Source organism: Ambystoma mexicanum, chromosome 11, assembly GCF_040938575.1.
Source record: "Ambystoma mexicanum isolate Mex_15411 chromosome 11, UKY_AmexF1_1, whole genome shotgun sequence".
Classification (NCBI taxonomy): Eukaryota; Metazoa; Chordata; class Amphibia; order Caudata; family Ambystomatidae; genus Ambystoma; species Ambystoma mexicanum.
The window spans coordinates 480,147,677-480,167,657 of NC_090934.1; the positions used below are offsets into that span (position 1 = coordinate 480,147,677).

At 47.2% G+C, this 19,981-nt stretch overlaps 1 protein-coding gene across 1 annotated transcript in view; it reads right to left on the minus strand.

Moving 5' to 3' along the window:
* Positions 1 to 19,981, minus strand: part of HSD17B12 (hydroxysteroid 17-beta dehydrogenase 12) — a 1,764,331-nt gene that overhangs the window by 453,224 nt on the left and 1,291,126 nt on the right. The window contains exon 9 of the mRNA XM_069623326.1: positions 7,575 to 7,640. Within this exon, the coding sequence (XP_069479427.1) occupies positions 7,575 to 7,640 (66 nt within the window). The remainder of the gene's footprint in view (positions 1 to 7,574; positions 7,641 to 19,981) is intronic.

The window sequence follows — 19,981 nt, forward strand, 5'->3', positions numbered from 1 at the left end:
GAACCCGGAACTGGACAGATCGACAGCTCCACGCATGCCCCATAGCGCCTCCCCTGGGGCCCTCCCCAGGATGGTGGCAGACCTACACCTGACGGACATTTGGAGAGACCTCCACCCCTCGGATAGATCATATTCATTCTACTCGGCTCCCCATAGCCTCCACACGAGACTGGACTACTTCTTCATCGCCAACGAACTAACCCCGCAAGTTGAATTGGCAGAATACATGGGCAGAACAATATCTGATCACTCCCCCTTGCTGTTGCAGCTCTCCCTCAAGGGCCCCCGCCCCCCCATCCCGACGTGGCGCATGCCATCAGATGCCTTGACCGACCCAGCATTCAAGGAAACCCTAAGAGAAAAGCTGGAAGAATATTTAGCGATAAATAAGGGTTCGGTCGAGAAGTGGAGCACGCTTTGGGAGGCGCTGAAAGTAGTGACAAGGGGGGAGATAATCGCCGAGGCGGGCGGGATCAGGCGACAACTGAGGAGAGAACTGGAGGTCGTGGAGGAGAGAATAAAGCGACTTGAAAGTGGCGCCCCACCAACCACCGAAAGGGAGGCTGAACTGAAACTGATCAGAGAGGATTGCAGGGAGGCATGGGAAAGACTCTCGAAGTTTGACTTCTCTGTGCGCACCTCGAAGGCCCACAGGGAAGCTGACAAACCGGGCAGAATACTCGCATGGCTATGCAGGAAAGAGCACCCGAGACAGGCCCTCAAGGAGATCAAAGATACGAACGAAAAGACCTGCAGAACACGACAAGAGATTAATGATACCTTCACGGAATTCTATAACGACCTATACACTCATGAGACGAAGGTCCCCATAGCAGATATAAAGGATACGCTGGCTGAGGTGGGACTGCCTAGGCTGAGCCAGGAACAACAGGACAAACTTGGGGAGCCTATTACGGTGGAGGACATCACAGATGCAATCAGATCCCTCTCCACAGGCAAGGCTCCTGGCACAGATGGACTCATCCCAGAATTCTACAAGGCCTACGAGGAGATCACCTCTCCTATACTACACGCAGTATATACGGAGGCATACGAGTCGGGCACTCTCCCTAACACTATGAGAGAAACCCTCATCGTCCCGATGCTCAAGCCAGGCAAACCAGCCGATAGATGTGACTCATATCGCCCACTGGCGCTCCTAAACTACGACGGCAAAATATTGACGACCATATTGGCCAAAAGGCTCTCGAGGGTGATCGGTTCCCTGGTACATGAGGACCAGAATGGCTTCGTTCCGGGGCGTAACACCTCCGCCAATCTCAGGAGGCTCCAACATATCATTTCACAGACGTCCGAAAGCGAGGAAGATCTAGCAGTACTCTCACTGGATGCCATAAAAGCCTTTGACTCTATTTACTGGGAGTGGCTGATCGAAACCCTGAGGGAGTTCGGACTTGGCGAACACTTCATCCGCTGGATAGAGGTCCTGTACAGCGACCCATTGGCAAGAGTTAAAACGGGTGTCATGATATCGAGGGCCTGGCCCATCCAGAGGGGTACCAGACAGGGATGCCCACTGTCTCCAATGCTGTACATTCTAGGCCTGGAGCCGGTGGCAATATACTTCAGGAAGCAGTTCTTTGACGCTGGCATCAGCATTGGAGGATCAGACAACATCATCTCGTTATATGCCGACGACGTCCTCCTATACCTGCGCGACCCCTTGGAGAATGCCCCGATTGTATTGGATGTTCTGGACAACTTTGCAAGATACTCGGGGATAAGATTTAGCAGGCAGAAGTCTTGCGCGTTCCCACTAGCAAGACTGAAAAATAAACCTGAGGAGGAGCTTCCTGAGATCGGGATCCGTTGGCAGGTGGACACTTTTCGATACCTAGGCCTCAACATCACACATTCACCAATATCCACCCACAAAGCCAACACGGAGGCCGCAATGGGCGGAGTGCGGAGATCCATACAGTTCTGGTCAAAGCTCCCGCTCTCCATGATGGGGAGGGCGGCGATAGCTAAAATGATAATCCTCCCCAGGTTCCTCTACTATTTCACCAACGTGGTGTATTACATTCCCCCACCCTTTTTCAGGACACTCGACTCTCTGATCAGGGACTTCCTCTGGGGACGAGCCCGGCACCGACTCACACTGAATACCCTCACACTCCCTTACGCAGAGGGCGGCATTCAGCTCCCCGACTTCCAGAGATACTTTCTGGCGGCTCAGTCGACACACCTGGCAAAATGGCTCTCAGATGAACCTTCAGCTGAGCTAGAACTTCTATCCCACTCCTCTTCACCGCTGTATCCCAAGGAGCTACTCTGGAACCCCCGACTTGGACCCCCCAACCCACCCACTATACTAGAGGTTGGAAGGCGGGTATGGAACAAGGTGAGATCCATGGCGGGCCTGCAACGCTCTTATACACCCGACACCCCCATGATGACGGATGTCTGCAAAACCTCCACCGACCTGGCAACTATGAGGAGATGGGAGAACCATGGTCTCTACACATGGGGGGACATGTTTCATGATGGCCTCTTCAGGGACTTCGAGTCGCTTCGAGAAGGAGATGGACTACCACTGGGCCATTTCCTCTGGTACCAAAAAGTGAGACATGTGGCCAGAAAGAACTGGGTCGCATGGCCTGAGGAACCAGAAACTCACCCCCTCCTGAGAGAAATGTATGACGTTGGTGACGGATGGAGACCGACGTCCAGGTTGTACACTCAACTGAACGATCGACCCAACCCAAAGAGCGCCCGGCTGAAGGTAAAATGGGAGGCAGACCTCCGGACTGAAATCACAGAGGCCGAATGGGCGAGAGCCCTGATATATCCAAAGGAGGTATCCAGAAACGCCAGGTTTAGACTGATCCAACTGAACGTACTCTACAGAACGTATATGACCCCTCACCGGATATCCACGTTCAACAACAAAGCGGACTCAAGGTGCCCCTGGTGCTCCTCAGACCTGGCGGACATGATTCACATGTTTTGGACCTGTTCCAAATCTCAGAAACTCTGGCAGGCCGCTGAACGGACCTGCAGGAATGCTGGCCTAGAAACTTACGAGTGGACACCCAAGGAGTGCCTACTGGGCACCTATCCGAGACTTGGTAAAATCAAACACTTGACGAAGCTTATGGATATGGCCTGCCTTCTAGTTAAGAGAACAATTGCCATGGCCTGGAAGGCCCCAGCGGGCCCCAGGTATGACCCCTGGATCAGGGAAATGGAAAGATGGACTACGGCTGAGACTGTAGCCTGGGAGGAGGGAAACAAATGTGGCGGCGACGATGTGAGCAATGTGCTGGAGGCCTGGAAAGCCCTCCTTAGAGACATGGTCTTTGCAACGAGCTACAAACCTCCTTGAACCCACCCCCCTTGCATCCTAGAAAGCAACAGACACTACAGATTAGCCCACCACACCCAAGGGCTCCACCCAGCAACTGTACTGAGGGAGCAAAGCCGATACCCGCCTCCGGACCCACTCCCCGAACCTGGCGACATTGATTAAGAAACCACACCGAGAGTTGGGACAGTCACTGTTACTGTTATTGTTATTTCTTTTCTCTTCTTTTCCCTTTCTTCCTTAGTTTGTTTGTTCTTTATTAATAGTTTTGTCGTTGGTTATAAGCTGATCACCATATCACATTTACGCCAGTTATTGCATTTTGAATGTAACTGCTTTCAGAATCTTATCCTTGTACAAGCTTACTCACAAATGCCAATAAAGACATTTAAAAATAAATAAATGTAGTTCGTAAGAGTTCAAATGTCTGACTTTCACTCTGTCCGATTCCTTGCAGGTTGCAGCTTGACCCTAGCGAAGAGTTCCTCGTGGCAACCGGTAATATTCAGGTAAGGATTTGTATTATCCAACACAGTTCGATAAAATAATGCCAATATCTAACCTGTTGCTTTCTCCTTTATTCAGGCACTGAGAGAAAGTATGAAGTCTCGGGGAATAATGCCTCCGGCTGTAAAATCAGGTAAGTCTATTGTGGCAAGGAGGTTTCCCCTTGTTTGTCCCTTTGTTTCACCTTGGTGTCCTTTTGTTTCCCCTTAGGGGCCGGGTTCAGCGAGGATGCAGTGGAATCTGCGCCGACCCGTGAAGAGGAATAGTACCCCCGGTGGTAAAATCAGGTAAGTCCACGGGGGGTAACTAATATTGCCTCTGTGTATTCCCTTGGCTCACCTTGCTGTTCTGGTCTTCCCCTTAGGTGCCGGAGTGCGGCGGGAACATGCAGAAGGATACGGTGGAATGTGAAGATGCTGCGAAGGCCCGCAAGTTCAGCGTGGCGCTGCAGCCGGCGGGGCGACGCGCATAAAATTAACTTCTTTCTTCCAGCTCGAAGGCGCGATGGATCGGGAATTCAGGTAAGGATCAAAGGTATTGCTCTTGTTCTAACCTTTTCTCCTTCTTTCTCCCTTTTTCTAGGAGCTCCAGACTCGAGGCGGGCGTGGCAGAAGACTGGATGCAGACTTGCAGGCACGGTGAGCGTTACGCTGCTGGATGCAGAATAACGCGAAGCGTGTGCTGCTCTTCGGGCGTGGTTTAAATAGACTCCAAAGTAGTCCCAGGTAATTATTCCTCCCCAGCCCCACCCGAGTAAAAAAATAGTAAAGTAGTCCCTTCCAAGCCTCTTTTGGCTTGGAGCTCTTGCAGCATGGACCGCATCAGGTAAATTGTAATGTATGAGCCTGGCGCCTGTGGCGCCAGGACTGACTCTCCATATGAGCCTGGCGCCATAGACGCCAGGACTGCACCCAAATAGCCCCTAGAAGGGGTTGTTGGGCTTGCTTGGAATAACTTGATGCCTATTTCCGCGGTTGCTGGACTTGGCCTGGGTCCCCGGGGATAGGCATCATGACAGCTGCCTACCTCGTGGCTGCGGCGTGTTGCTCGGCTCGCTGGGGCCAGCCTCTGCCAAGTCTCTTATGTGTGCGGTGCACAACTTTCCCCGCTCCTCTGGCACAGGCCCAGTAGGTATAGCAACCTCGACCCGGGGGTCGTTAGAGCTGCATTCAGGCGCCCCCTTGGACGTACTACCGGTAACAGGGCATAGCCCCTCGGCCATGATGCCGGTATAAGGGCAGAGCCCCTTGAGCCAAGCCCGGTAACAGAGCCTAGCAGCCCCTTAACACTGGCACCGGGAGGATCAGAGGACCCCTCAGCCCGGAGGCCGGGAGCTGCGACAGCCTCGGTGCATGTTTTGGTATAAGAACCTGACCGGTCCCTCCCGCGCAGGAGAGTGCCAGGGAAGGAGTCTCCCTTGCGGTGTGTGGATGAAAATATAGGCCCTACCTCATGCCTGGATCGATGTTTCACAAAGTTCTTGAGATCCTCCGGAGACTACCGCTGAAAGAGCTCCCTCCACCTGGCTAGTCTGTTCTTCAGCGCTTTCGAGGACAGCGAACCGCACACCGAACGGGCTTGCCAACTGTGGTCTGGGCCAAGGCAACGTAGGCAGAGGGGGTGGGGGTCTGAAGTCGGGAAGAGCCCATTGCAGGATGGGCACCCGCTGAACCCTGTTGAGGTCCACATGCGCCAGGGAGGAGCTGTGGCGTCTGAGGACCCAGTACATAATTGATAAAAGACAAAAGAAGATATAGAGGAAGAATCCACACGTGGAATTACATGGCCGAAGCCAAACCCAGGAGCGCTGGTGAATTCGGCCCATTCCCTTTGACGCAGAAAAGGGGACAGGGGTGTGGCGCCGGAGGGTGCAGTCAGGGCAGCGCATGCTCCCAGGGCCGCGCCTCTAAATTTAGAGGGGAAAAAGATTTTTCTGGTGAAAAAGGTTCCGTCTCACGTCCCTCGCATTATGGAGGAAAGGGGACGGGACATAAGAGTATGGGAGGTGCGCGAAAACATTTGAAACGGGAGCCAGGTTGGATTTGCAAACTGCACCCATAGTCTCGGGACATTGCATAAAAAACATTAAAAAATGCAACATTATACTTGTCAAACTAATTTAACAATCTCTGGGGATGTGAGGGGTGATGAGGATAGATCCAGAAAGCGCCACAAATTGGGTGTTTTTTCTTCTCCGATGTCCACAAACATTTCAAATGTTCAGGGACCTTTCTGGAATGTTTGTAAGCTTGACAAAAGTTAGGGGACATCCATGCATATTTCTGCATTATAGGGTTGAAGAGCATTTTTTGGATGGCTTATAACTTTGCAATATCATTTTAGACCCAATTTCGAATGCGTCTGCAAGGTTTGGTGCTGTTTCGCCAACAGGGCCAAAATTTGAGTGTGGTCCCAAAATGTTTGAACGGCTTATAAATGTGGTGCCGTTTGACGAATCTGCATACAAGTTTGGAAAAAGATCTTAGATAAACTTTGAATGTTTTTGCAAAGTTAGGTGGGATTTTGTGAAGAGGGGGCAAAATTAGAGGGGGGTCTCAACATTTTTAGATGGCTTTTAACTTTGGTGCCGTTTGACGAGTCTGCCAAAAATGTAAAAAGATTAGACTGAACCTTCAATATTTGTGCAAAATTTGAATGGATTTTGTCAAGTTGGGGCTAAGTTCTATCACTGTTTTTTAATGTTCATTTTGAAATTTAAAAAAAAATAAAGTATGCTGCAAATCCATCCATGTTTTATATTTATACGCCATCTTTGATGTCCTGGCTTTTAGTCTTAGCAGTGCATGGTGGTGGCGAAAATGATGGGTGCAATGCTTACAATAACTGGTGAATGTCTTGTTTTTTTTCTATTTTACCACCCCTTTAACACAGGTTTTTCTTACTGAATATTATAGGTTATTAGTCCGACTTAACCATGACCTTCCTTTAACAATGTTTTTGTCACTGATGCATAAACCCCTAATGCCCATACCTAGTGAGCAATGTGCCAATATCAGAATGTATCTTCATTGCTGCCCCCAAGTTTCTTGAAAGAAAAAGACCACCAACCTCTACAAAAAAAACCTTTAAACTATACCAATTGTCCAGAAACAGGAACAGTGTGAAAATACAGTAGCAGTTAAAGATTTTAATAATAGCTCAACCCATCATTCAAATCAATCAGCAGGTTTACATTCTGTGTAGTAACTGTCTGAATGTTGGCTTCTCCTACTGGCCACGATAGAATGTTGGTGGTTGTCGAATGCTTGTTGTGCAGGGAACGTTCTGAATGTGTTAGGTGGGGGGGGGGCTTGAGTTGGAGCGCATGAAGATGGCTAGTTGGAGGTCTCGTGTATTGAAGCCAAGAATAACGAACTACACGTAACTTTCCATATGAAAAATAAAGCTACCTGGACTTTAAGAGGCTCACAGCTCCACACTAACTTTATAAAACTCATTTTGTTTGTCCATGAAAACTGGTCACCGTGCAAAAAGCAGTACATGAAGAACGGTGTAGCAAGGCTTCAGCTGTTACACCCGGGTTGTCCCACTCGGCTTCATGCTATGGGCATTCTTCGAGACAACTGCAGATGCTAGCTAGAGAAAAGGGAGGCCTTACAGGTCTGCTGATGTCACATTTCAAAGTGAGTGAATGATTTCCTTCGGTTGCCAAGACAGCCAACAGTTGCCATGGCAACCACACAATAACAGGGATACTTAACTGAAGCACTTCACTCACCTGCACAATGATGCCCTTGCTCTTGTACTCGGCATGGAGGCCTCGAGAGAAGAAATCCACAAAAGCCTGGCGAAGAGAGAAATGCGGAAGAGAAAAAAACGGAGACATCATAAACCTCCATGTTTAATGGGTCTTGAAAACCAACATGCAGATCAGAAAGTAACATTTGTCGACATCCTGCTCTACTGTACGATGCACAACATACACTTAAATCCAAGAACACACTAGATCACAGGAAATTACTAAGGCATGTCATCACATCCCTAGTTTACCACCACTTACGTTACCGCAGCTTGGACTGATCATCGCCTCACCTAGCCTTCTGGCTCTGAAATCGGCAGTAACTGCAATTTCCAAAAGAGCAGCCACCTTTGTGTATACGTCACGGTGAAGTGCAGTGAAAAGGCCACCAGAAAAGCTGCAGTGTATAAGAAAATTGGCTGCCATCATGAAAGCTGGGACTCGCCTCAACACGTTAGTTTGGATTACTCGCAAACTAAGGACATGTGCCTATTAAAGAACACGTAATTTACCAGAATTGATGTACTCTCTGAAGCCCTGTAATCCCGCAGAAGGTTTCAAGAGTGGCATACTGCATAATGCCAACGGGGAAAGAAATCGCAGAGGGCTTTGAAAACCTACCCTTTGTTTGGCACTCCCAGAAGCAGCGCTCGTCAAATCCATCGTTAAAAATGGGGGCGGAACTACGTTGGCCCACTGCATATGCCTCTGCCGCCCTTTCCATCAATGCAGTGGTCTGCTTTGGTTTGTGAAATGTGCACTAAGTGGAGACTGGAAGCATGGCATAGTACACTTCGGGAACATTACACCACTTGGCTCTGAAAGCAGCCTAGCAAAGGCAAAATTGCCAACATTGTGTCCAGATATCTGTAGGACTCTCTGGTTTCTGTTGGAAGTCGGATGGACCACCTTCAATAAGTACTGTGACGAGAGGAAGAGGGACATGGAGTTAATATTTTATCATTATATGTGCTAAGTACTCTCAAATAAGAAGCAGAAGTGAATTTAGTGCAGGGCTTTGTAGGGAGACAGGTCTGTGTGCCCCTCGAGGGCCAATTAACCTTACAGCCCCTTCAAAGCTTATACATATTGAGTACAGAGGATTGTGTACAGGGCTTTGTAGGGACACAGCGTGATCCTCGAGGGCCAATGGATGTTAAAGCCACTTCAAGGCAGCAGAACTTCAATTCCTTACAAAAACCAAACGCACAGGCAACTTTCAGTTTGCCACAGAGACTCACTGCCCTTGCCCAGGCCGGATGAAGATGTGTTGGTACCCACTTCAACATAATGGTTTGGTACCCCCCTTGCTTAGAGCAGAAAAGTGAGGCACATGTGAAATGCAGACATTACAAGGGAGACAAATACAGCTGGGGGATAAGAGATGGCCAGGCAGCAGGGGGCTGAAACACGAAATATCCACTGAAAAGGTATACACCCGCCTATATCAGCAGGTGCCTGCAACTGGACTCTGCTAACTATCCACTTTTGGAATGCAATTTAAACGACAAGTATTTTTTTGTTAACACATGCCCCACAACCAACGTATCCTCTAATGATTAGAAAGTTTTGCACACATGGCCATGACACCTGAAAAATGCATTCTGCCCGTTATGATGCACGCCCCTTCCCACAGTTATGAAAAAAGTAAACCGGTCACGGTGCTGACGTTCTTCACGCAACTTGTGCACGATTACATGGCATGCGGACACACTTTTCGTGCTCGCTTTGTGAATGTGCTCTTCTTTGTCAGATAAGTGGGTGCGCGTTTCTTGATGTGGATAATCGTTGTGAATCGGGCTACAAAAATAGGGACATTACTAGGACAGGTTACCATGTTTTTTTTGCAATTAGCGAGGGCCGTGCTTTACTAATTCTTGCCCTTAGCAACATTTACCTACATATAATGTAGTTGGGTATTGCTGGTTCATAACATGCTGCATCACACGTTTGTGCAAAAAGTTATTCAAAACACTGGGAGGGAAAAGCCCGCCAATGCGTGACAGTCACAATAAAACAATGTATTTTAAACAAATGTTTCGAGGTTCGGTCAACTGAAGACACAATTAAGCTGGTGGGGTCATGGGTGTGGAGGGGAGAGGGCTATTGTTTTGGGATGTGCCTAATTATCAGGTCTCTCACTGCTCGAGGTCTAGTTACCATTAACAGGAACAATAACATTAATAGGCGGATCATATCACGAGGGTCAGACAGACCCACATAAGCCTGAAGTTCAGAAGAATTTCCAGTGAGACGCCTCTCATGAGGCAGCTCAGAGGCATGGCATGGCGTGGTCATGCGGACATTATGACACTGACCTCAGGGGGAGCAGGGCAGAGAGTGTCTGTTTCACGCCAGGCAGAATGTAATCAATCAAAATGAATGGGCCATTACTCGCCTACCTTCAATACACTGGAGGCTGCTGCTGTGGGGCTCAGGCAGCCAGGCCTAGTGGAGCCATCATTAAGCGGTACGTTTTGAGAAGGAAATTGGTAGGCGGTAGGACTGCTTAGAAAGCGGTAGCCTAACGCCTGAATCGGTAGGGTTGGCAAGTATGCAAAGGCCAGTTAGGCAGGTTGTGTCCTATGGCAATGTGGGTGGGACGTGCCCTTCGTGCCATAAACCCTTTCTACGCAGGTACCTCTGACCTGCTCGTCCCTTTACCAACACCCAGCAAAATTCACACCTCTAACACCAACACACAACAGTCCACTCTGCATACTATCTGGCATAAAGGTGGCGTAGCTAGAAAATCCATGGTCCGAGCAGAAACAGGGATCACACAGCAGGTCTGCAAACAACCTACAATTGGCTTCCTGATCCCACCACTCCTAACAAAAAACCCACACACAGCATCCCAACTCTGGCAGAGCCAGCCGGCACAGTGATAAAACATGATTTTGCTTGGCTCACAGTTCCTATGAGCCTTAGGCAGAACTCCACCACAAGCCCAGTCCGCAAAGTAATCACACCTAAAATAAACACATTGCTGGGTTCCACAACTGCACCACTTCACTTCCGGGAGTCTCAGGCACACACAAAACAAATAAGAAAACTGTCAAACCCACCGGCCTGCAGCCTTCTATTGTGCGTGAGGCAGAAAATGAAACATTCACACATATGTAACCTTCCTCCATTTGTGTGGATCCAGTAGAGGCTATGCAACAAATCAACAAATAAAAAAACATTACGGCTCCAGCGACTTTTAGAGCGGTTTGATAAATATATTGTGGAGAATAGGTTAAAAGCAAATCCCCCAAAAACTAAGTTCTTATGTTTAAGCTGGGCTGTATTTTCAATTCCTCTGCAACAATTCCAAGATGGCCAAGACCATCATCCTCCAAGGGTGCCCCACTAGCCTGCCCTACACCGACTTTGATTGGCTAGATCGGGCTACTAAAAAGCCAATAAAGGCGCCAGGCAGGCTTAGCCAGCCACCTACCCAAGGCCCACCACTAAGGCCCCTGTCTGAGCCTGTTCGGGCTGGGGGTGGGCCCCCTCCTCCTCAACCCTGCAGCACCTCATGGAACAGCCAACAAACATGCAGCCTGCTAGCCCACAAACCAGTGCCTTTGGAACTCTGCTCTCTCCACTTTGAGTACCTTTGAGTCATGGCTGGACATTGTTATCGCCTTTTCACTAACCTAAACAGCTCTTGAACCAAGGTGTGCCCATGCCATCCTGCCTTATTTTATCCCTCTTTTCAATGCATTTCTGTGCTTTTTGGTAATTAGAATTTCTGGTATGTTTTTAACATCTCTGCACCTCATTTTTGGTACTGAAGTGTTTCTATTAAAACCGTTTCCTTGCTTCTCCTGGCTACTAGGCCGCCTGGTGTGTTTGTGCTGTGCAGTCCCTCCTCCATTTACCATCCTATCCTCTGTGGCCCCTAAGGCACGCACCATCTCCCCTATCTATTCTAACTGCTACATTATCACCTACCCTCTCCCTCTCACCACGTCTGTAAGAAATAAAATTGTAAGGGAAACTTCCAAACAGATTCACTCATATTCGCTTTTGTGTCCCCTCTCCAGATCTATGGACCCCTCATCTTATCTCTCCTCTTACATCTTCACCAATTAACAGTGGCACTATATGGGAAGTACTCTTTGCGGGCTTATTAACCAGAAGTATCCATGTCTATCACAATGGCACCATCATGGCTCAGGGTCCTCAACCCAACCTCCTCTTTGACCGGCACTTTGCGTCCCTCATCAACTTCCTTCCCACACATGCTACTCCTTCCTCTCTCTCTCTCTCTGTCCTCTCTCCTCTGACTGGTGTACCACGCCCTGTACCCCTGCTCGAAAAACCTTCAAAAAAGGCAGTGACCTCTTGCATCTAGCCACGCTTAATGCTCGCTCTATCAAACATTCCGCCGACATATGCCTCCTCCTTGAAGACCTTGACCTCGATATCCTCGCTCTTACCGAGACAAGCCTCAATGCCAGCTCAGTCACTGCTTTTGACTCCTTTCTGCCCGATTGCTATAAGATAATCTCCAAGCCTCGACCTAACCGCGCTGGCGGTAGGGTTGCCCCGATATTCCCTCAGTGGGTCCCTTCTTCCCAAATACCCTCCACCATTTCTTACTCTTCTTTTGAGAGCATGGTTTGTAAGCTGGTCATCTCTCCAACTTCCTCCCTGACCATTGCCACTATCTACAGGCCACCTGGCTCTACCAGCCTGTTCCTCCCTGAATGGGCCGATTTCTCCTCCTGTCTCCTCAGATCCACCTCCAAGCAATTTCTTTTGGGTGACTTCAACATCCACCTTGACTCCTCAATCACGGCAACCACCCTCATCTGTGACCTCTGCACCTTGCTCTCCCTCTCCATTCTCCCACTCTGGTCCTACCCTCCCGGCTAGACACACTCGATGCTATCATCCATACTGATCTTTTACTCTCCTCCCCAATCACCACCCCACTCTCCTGGTCAGACCATTCTCTCCTTGCTGCCATCTGACCGCATTTCCCCCAGCTCTGCCAACCTCATTCATCTGCAGCCGTCTAATGAAACGAGTGTCAGCTGCTGCCTTCACATCTACCTTCATCCTCCCCCCCCACCCACTGGAGAGACTACCTCTGACTCTGCTCTCAGCAACCTCCACCTTGCCATCACTAAGACTCTTAACATTCTTGCCCCAGTCATGAGGATCCGCCTGAAACCTGCCTCAAAGCAGAACACCTGGCATGACTCTGAACTTGCAGCCGTGAAACCCAAGTGCAGAGCTGCTCAAACTTTGACAAATGGTCTGTCGCCTTCTCCAACAGCAATACCGACTCTCCATTTGCTCCAAGAAAAGGGCCCACATCCAGGCTTGCGTCTGTGGTGCATCCAACAACACGGCTGAGCTCTTGATCTGCAAGGAACTAGCCAACCTTTCCGCAGTCTCCACCTCACCTACCTCCCTGCCCCCCACCAGGCCCTCTGCAATGCATGGCCACACACTTCACTGCAAAAACCCAGTACATCCTGAGCAACCTCGCTTCCCTTTCCCCCTCCCCTTCTCCCACCCCTCTGTCACCTATGGCGTTCCACCCCCCCTGTACCCTCTCTCCTCCTTCTCTCCTATCACATTTGATGAGGTCACTAGAGTTGTGCGCTCTATGAACGTCTCCCCCTGTTCTTCCAGAACTATTAAGGACAGATTGTCTCACTTGCCTCTGCACTTGCTGATTTCTGCAATCACTCTTTAGCTACTGGGTTTTTTCAGTCTTCCATCAAGCACCTTCTTGTTGTCAGGTGTATTGACCCATGTTCGAGTTATTATGCTGCAACATTTGGTGCTGTGGGCTTAGAAAATCCAAGATGGCCGAAAAGCCCACATTTGCACCAAAATCCAGGAAAACCGCACAGTTTTTGCGCACACCAAAATGGTCGCCTGACCTGCCACCCACCAGTGCGAGCGTGATGGGCCAGAAGCGCCATTAGTGAAACGTGGTGCCAAAGGAAAAACAGCAGTGCCTGTTGGCTCAAAAAGCGCTTTGAAATCACCTTTGTTTCTCTGAATGCAATCTCAAAATGCCTATTTCAAACATTGCAAGATATTCAAAAATCTTACTGAACACCAGCAGACGTTTGGTAGAATGAAGTCTTGCGTGCATACAAAATCTGGAAAGATTAAGAGCCTAAAATAATGTTCATAACAAAACTGGCTGAGCTGTGGATGTCAGCAGCTCAAGTGAAATTGGATTTAAAGCCACTAACATCGAAATGTTTAAAATAAATGAGTGACCTACTTTTGAGTGTCACATAGGTTGCAACTGTTTAAATGTCATAGTTTTGAACTTAGAAGCAGCGTTCTAGCTGTATGTGTAACAATTGTAAGTTTGATTTGAATGAAGAAAATTTGGAATAAAAGTGACCTTTGGCTGAAGCCTGGCTTAAAGGGATTGAATTCTGCCCGGCAACTACCCCCAACAGGAGTTGAAACTTGCCCAGCAACTGCATTCACAGGCCCGGCCTGCCTTCTGCTGCCCCCACCAAAAGGAGATTACACCTCTCGGATTGAATAAGGGGAGGGGTACCTGGGACTGCAGGGAAACAGAACAATGAACTTCCCTTGGTTCAAAGTAATTGCTAAATCAGGAGGTCGTAAATGGCTTTCTCTTGGAAGGAACTGGGAAGGGCGCTGCCTCTGTGAGCCAGCTGAGCTTGGAGGAAGTGGACAAACCAGAAATTCCCCCATGTGTTTGGGACTTAACCACACCCATCTGGGCCAGAGCATAATTTTTAAAAAGATGGATAATTCATAGTACAAAATTGTCAAAATTATATAAATATTATTCCTGTGATTTTTCTGTGCACATTTTAAGAGGTGTTAGGACTCTGTGGTATGTTCTGGGGGGTAGTGGCGGAAAATGGGGTATTACTCCAAATGTCTGTATGTTAAAAATCTGACACTTCATCATCTGATGCCCATATTCCTTGCGCACATTTGTGTAAATTCTGGAAAAATTTAGATATTGTGTTCTGGATGATAAGGGCAGAATTCTGTCAGAAGTGGGCACAACATCTTACAAAGACAGGGATCGGATGGTTTGGCGCTTCAGAAAATATGTTAACTGGACATATAATATTAGAAGAATTGTACATAGATAAATATGCAATTTAATCAAAAATAGATTTGTGTGCAAAGTGACAAGGGGATGATTCTCTGACCCATAAACATACCTCATCACGATGACACTCCATTCCCTTCCCCCCAATCAAGGGAGAAAGGAGAATTTGGCCAATGATAAGTTGTGAGGGGCAGGCTTAGTTATACCCACGCACACACCCATTTTGGTGATGCAATTTTTGCTATAAGTAAGGATGGCAAGCCTTAGTGCGGGGACTTCCAGATTCAGCCTTCACCTGAACATTGGCGGGACGCTCTGCACAAGAAAACCAGACTCCAGAACTTTGAAGCAGAGGGCCTACTGCAAGCTGAACTCTTCTCAGCTGGCCTTCCAGTCTTGCAAACTGATTTTACCTCAGACATACAAGGGGCACATCAGAATAAAACAGCTGGGCTGTGCTGTTTCTGCTTCTTTGCCAAGAACTTTTGCCAGAACCAGAGACCCAGACAAGACCGCTGTGCCAAGTCCAGACCAGACCGCTGTGCGGTGCCAGACCCAAACAAGAGGCCACGCTGTGAGCAGAACCAGTGGCGGCCCATTCCGGTCCAAAATTAGGAGTGAGTATCCAGCCAGAACTGTGCAGAACCAATCTCTTACTTTAAAATAATCTAATTCAAACCATTTCCACCTGTCCAGAACTGCATAGAAATCGTGCGTCCATTCTGTGATTTCAAAGCTGTGAAAGTGTCATTTGTCATTCTGAATCTTTACTTAATTTCTGAAAATCTACCTCCACAAAAACGTCCGTATCTTTTGAACCGTATGTCCTAGAAGCAAGATTTAACTCATTTTAAAGCTAAGAATCGAAGCTTTCCAACAAACCCAGAACGACATCCCAACTCCTTATAGATTTTCCATAATCGCGATCGACGCACTCGGAAAAAGTGCAGCGAATTGCAAACTAGCTCAATTTCACCACATGTTAAAAATAGCTGTCTCTTGCTTGCACTGCTGAAATTCGTTTTCAACCTGATAATCATTCCTGAATCATTGCTAGTGTTGACCTGAACTGATTCAAAGTAGCTGTCACCTACCCTAAATCTCCTATAGGAAATTAAAATAATTTTTAGCATATTTTTCACTTCATTGCAAATCAAATGTAAAAGTATTTTTGACTGTTTAAAAGCATAGCGGTTGCTCTAAGCTTGCTAGGGGGGAAATGGAATTTGAATTGCATTTTGATTGTATTCCTGAGAACTGTGTGCTCTCCTTTCCATCTCTTTATATTGCATGAGGGTGGGGTGGGGGGGGAGTGAATTGCCACAAGGGTAAAAGTGATCATATTATCTCTTGTTGAAACCATATCAGTTTATTTCTGTGCTGCATTCTTTCCATCATTGCTTTTCCTTGAAACCATAAAAATACTCTCTGCTACCTTATCCTTTCCAGACCAACTCCTAAGTAATTAAAAAATTGTGCTACTGTAATATTATCCACTGTTAATCACCGTCATATTCATAAGAGTACTATCAAATATTAATTTATTCATAAAAGTGTGATATATATATATTTTTGAATTTTTCAAATATATCTTCTAATTTGCAAAACAAACCTACTTCTTGGCTCAGTGAGGTCAGGGAGATTCAAAGAGAGGGGCGTTATATAAGGGTTCATCATCCAGATTTATTAACTTGTCATAAAAATATATAAATAAGGGCTTCCATTGGGCATCCCAGACTAGGCATCGACTTAGTTGGAGCACTGAATTGAAGTCACTTACAAAGTGCGCCCCTCCTGAAAAAACCTTCTGCAGACACGTCCTGACCGGCTAACTACCAACCCTCTCTATTAACCCCTCCCTTGGGAGCAGTTTGGAGAGGTTGGTCTTCCCTCAACTGACCCAGCATACTGATCTTGCCTACACGACCATCAATCTGGATTCCAAGCATCCAGAGGCTCAGAAACCGCTCTTCTGAACACCCGGGAAGAACTGCTCGCATCTCTTGATTCTAACTCTCCAGCTATTATCATTCTACTTGATCCCTCCTCTGCATTTGACACAGTCATCCACTCCATCCTCCTAAAAAGATACCATAATACCATTGGTATCTAGGTGCGTGTACTGGACTGGCTGACCTCCATCCTCAACAACCGTCCCTCCCAGGTTATCCTGTGCTCTTTCTCTTCTCCCACCTCTATCTCCACCTGTGGCATCCCCCAGGGCTCCAACCTTTCTCCCAGGCTCTTGAACATCTATCTTGCTCCGCTTGCACACCCCATTTCCACCCTTACTTTGTGTTATGCAGATGACACACAACACTTCAAACTCCCATCTGATCCTCTCCTTAGTTCCGACATCATTCCCGACTGCCCATCTGTCATCCAGCCCTGGTGTGCCTCCAATGATCTCTGTCTCAATGCCAACAAGACTGAGATCCTGCCCATTGGGATTCCTGCTCCCTCTTTCTTCCCCTCACTCTGGCCACCGTCTTCATCTAAAGCCAAAAACCTTGGCGTCATCTTAGACTCCTCTCTTTCCTTCCACCCCTCACATCCAAGACCTTACCCAAGGCCCACTTTCAACTCCACCTCCTCAAAGGAATTCTTCCTTTCCTCACTTTCCCCCAGAAAGTGAAAGTCTTGAACTCTGGTACTCTGTAGGCTAGACTACTGCAATAGCCTCTTCCTTAATCTACCCTTTTCCCCTCTACGTCCCCTCCAGCTAATCTACAATAGGGCTGAAAGACTTATCCTTGGCCTCAAGCCCAGGGACCGCATCTCTTCAGACCTAAAATCTCTCCACTGGCTACTGGTTGCTGCAAGGATCAAATTTAAATCCCTCAGCAAAATCCATAGGGCTTTCTGGGGCCGCCGACCATGCTATCCACAACAGGCTCTTACTAAATACTGTCCCTCCAGAGCTTTACGTTCCTCCAGGGCCAACTCTCTGCGTGTCAAGCACTGCATTAAACAGCAAGCTGGTGGCCGATCCATTTCCTTAGCTGGCTCCCTCCTTTGGCACATCCTCCCCCTTCCTCTTAGTCTTGAGGCGGATTGCCTCAAATTCCGAAGGTTCCCCAAGACTTTCCTTTTTACCTCCTCCTTCACACCCCTCCCTCCATTCCTAATCCCCATAGTCGCCGAGATTGGGGACCACGGTCCTTGTGTCCACCTGGGTCCTGGCCTCCCAGCCCCAATTGCCTTCAGCCTCCACCCACTTCCAGCACGTACCTTGGCGCCCTCTGGCCTATGCTATCACACGCCTGCACTTTTATTTGGCAGTTGACCACCCTTACCAAGTGATCTCTGCCAGTCACTTAACAGCAACTTGCAACTTACTCCTTAGCACTTCCCTCTGTGGTACTCCTAGCACTTTAGCTCACGCCCACACCCCACCCCTTATCTCTGCACTTGCACGTTCTGAATGCTCACAAGGCCTAGTATAACCACCTCTCGCTTTCATTGTTAGTTTTGCTTTCGTTCCCATGTTCCCTCCCCTTTGCCCTGTGGGCGCTATGAAACACAATTTACTTGATGTATAAGCGCCTTACAAATGCGCAATAACTACATTAATGGAAAAGCATCAAAGGCAGTAAGTTTTAAATGGTCCTTGGGGACGAATAGACTTCTAGTGGAACAGACAATTAAGTATCTGGACCACATCTTAACGAAACCCTCGCAGAGGTTTTAAAGAGAAGTATCAAGGAGAAAAGTAGACAGTTGGGTGCTCAAATGTATTATATTTGCAAAAAGTACTGCTGATTCTCCTTGTGTCCCGTTTGATCATCTAGAAGGCATGATATGGCACAAGGCGCTTTCTCTTCCAAACTATGTACCAATTGAGATTACGCGGTTCGAACTGGGCCTTACATCCTTGCACTGTATAATTTAATGGAGAAAAATATCTTTGTATAGGAAGCTTATTTATTTGCATTTTTAAACCGCTCACACAGCCCGGGGGGCATCCAGGCGCTGTTACAGGGATATGTTTTAGTTGCGTATTTAAAACGCGCTTAATACACAAAGGTTTCTAAGAGTGGACCTGGGGATCGAACCGGTGTTGCTTAGTGTCGTCTTGTTTCCAAGGCGAGCATGTTGCCACTGAGCTATCCTCCTGGAACAATATATATATTGGCTAATATAATAAGCTTATAATGGCCAAATTGAACACACTTTATAATGGGGCCAAAAAACATTGAGGACGGAAATACAGGATGTATGGCTAGTTTTAAAAGGTGGTGGTTGAAGATTTTAAAAGGCAATGACATTACGTTGGAAATTCTGGTTTAAAATCCTGCATTAGCAAAAAAAGAAAATATTTGATCTAGACTGGATAGTTATATGCGATCAAAGAAGCAATTATAAACTGCATAGGAAGCTACAATTGGAGAGTAAAAAGAGAAGAAGATTGCCAAATTATATGACGTTATGCCTAAATGGTAGGACTATGTTCATGGATTAGACTTAATTTGATCCACACACAGGTAATACTATACCTTGGGGGACTCTACGGCAGTGATATCTGAAAATTCTGCAAACTACTGAAACCCTTAAGCTTTTCATGGTTGATTGCGTTCATTTTCATCAGAAAAGGGAAACACTTACATGTATGTTCATGAAGTGTCATCTCTATCAGAGGATCTCTTTTGGCACTGTATTTTAGGAGGGAACCCAATGTCACTTAAAGTGATAGCATTTTTAAAGAGGATGAATTTAAAGGAGGATTTTTAATTCTGATGTTGAGTAATACAAACATGGATTTTTAATGTATTAGATTGATCCATTTGATAAGATTGCTATATATTAGAAAGTTGACGTGTTTATTGTGTGATTCATGTTTGTATAAGGTTTGTAATAAACCGCCGCATACAATTTCAAAAAAACTCAAAAGTGGTTAAGGGGTACTTTAACTCATTTTCACTGTTGAAGAAGGTTGGACAGTGCTCAATACTGGCCATGGTCAATGAGCCATTCCTTGCTAACCAAGTTTCCTGGAACGCACACAGCCTCCCGCTGAAATGTAGCGTGAAGTAACCCAGTAAGCATGAATAATTTCTACAATGGATTCCCAAGTTAAATAAACAGGTGTATTTATTCCAGTTCCTCAGTACACTTGCAAGTTAACATGTAGTTCACACAACCACTGGCCCATCTACACACCAGTCAGCTCTCTTCAAACTGACAATCAATGCATCAACCAACATTCCACACTAACATTCCATTCACATATACATTACCTGGTAAAGCTCATTAGTACATCTCTCCCCCCGGTAGCTCAACAAATATATCATACCGATTTATCATACCACTTCTCCCTAAG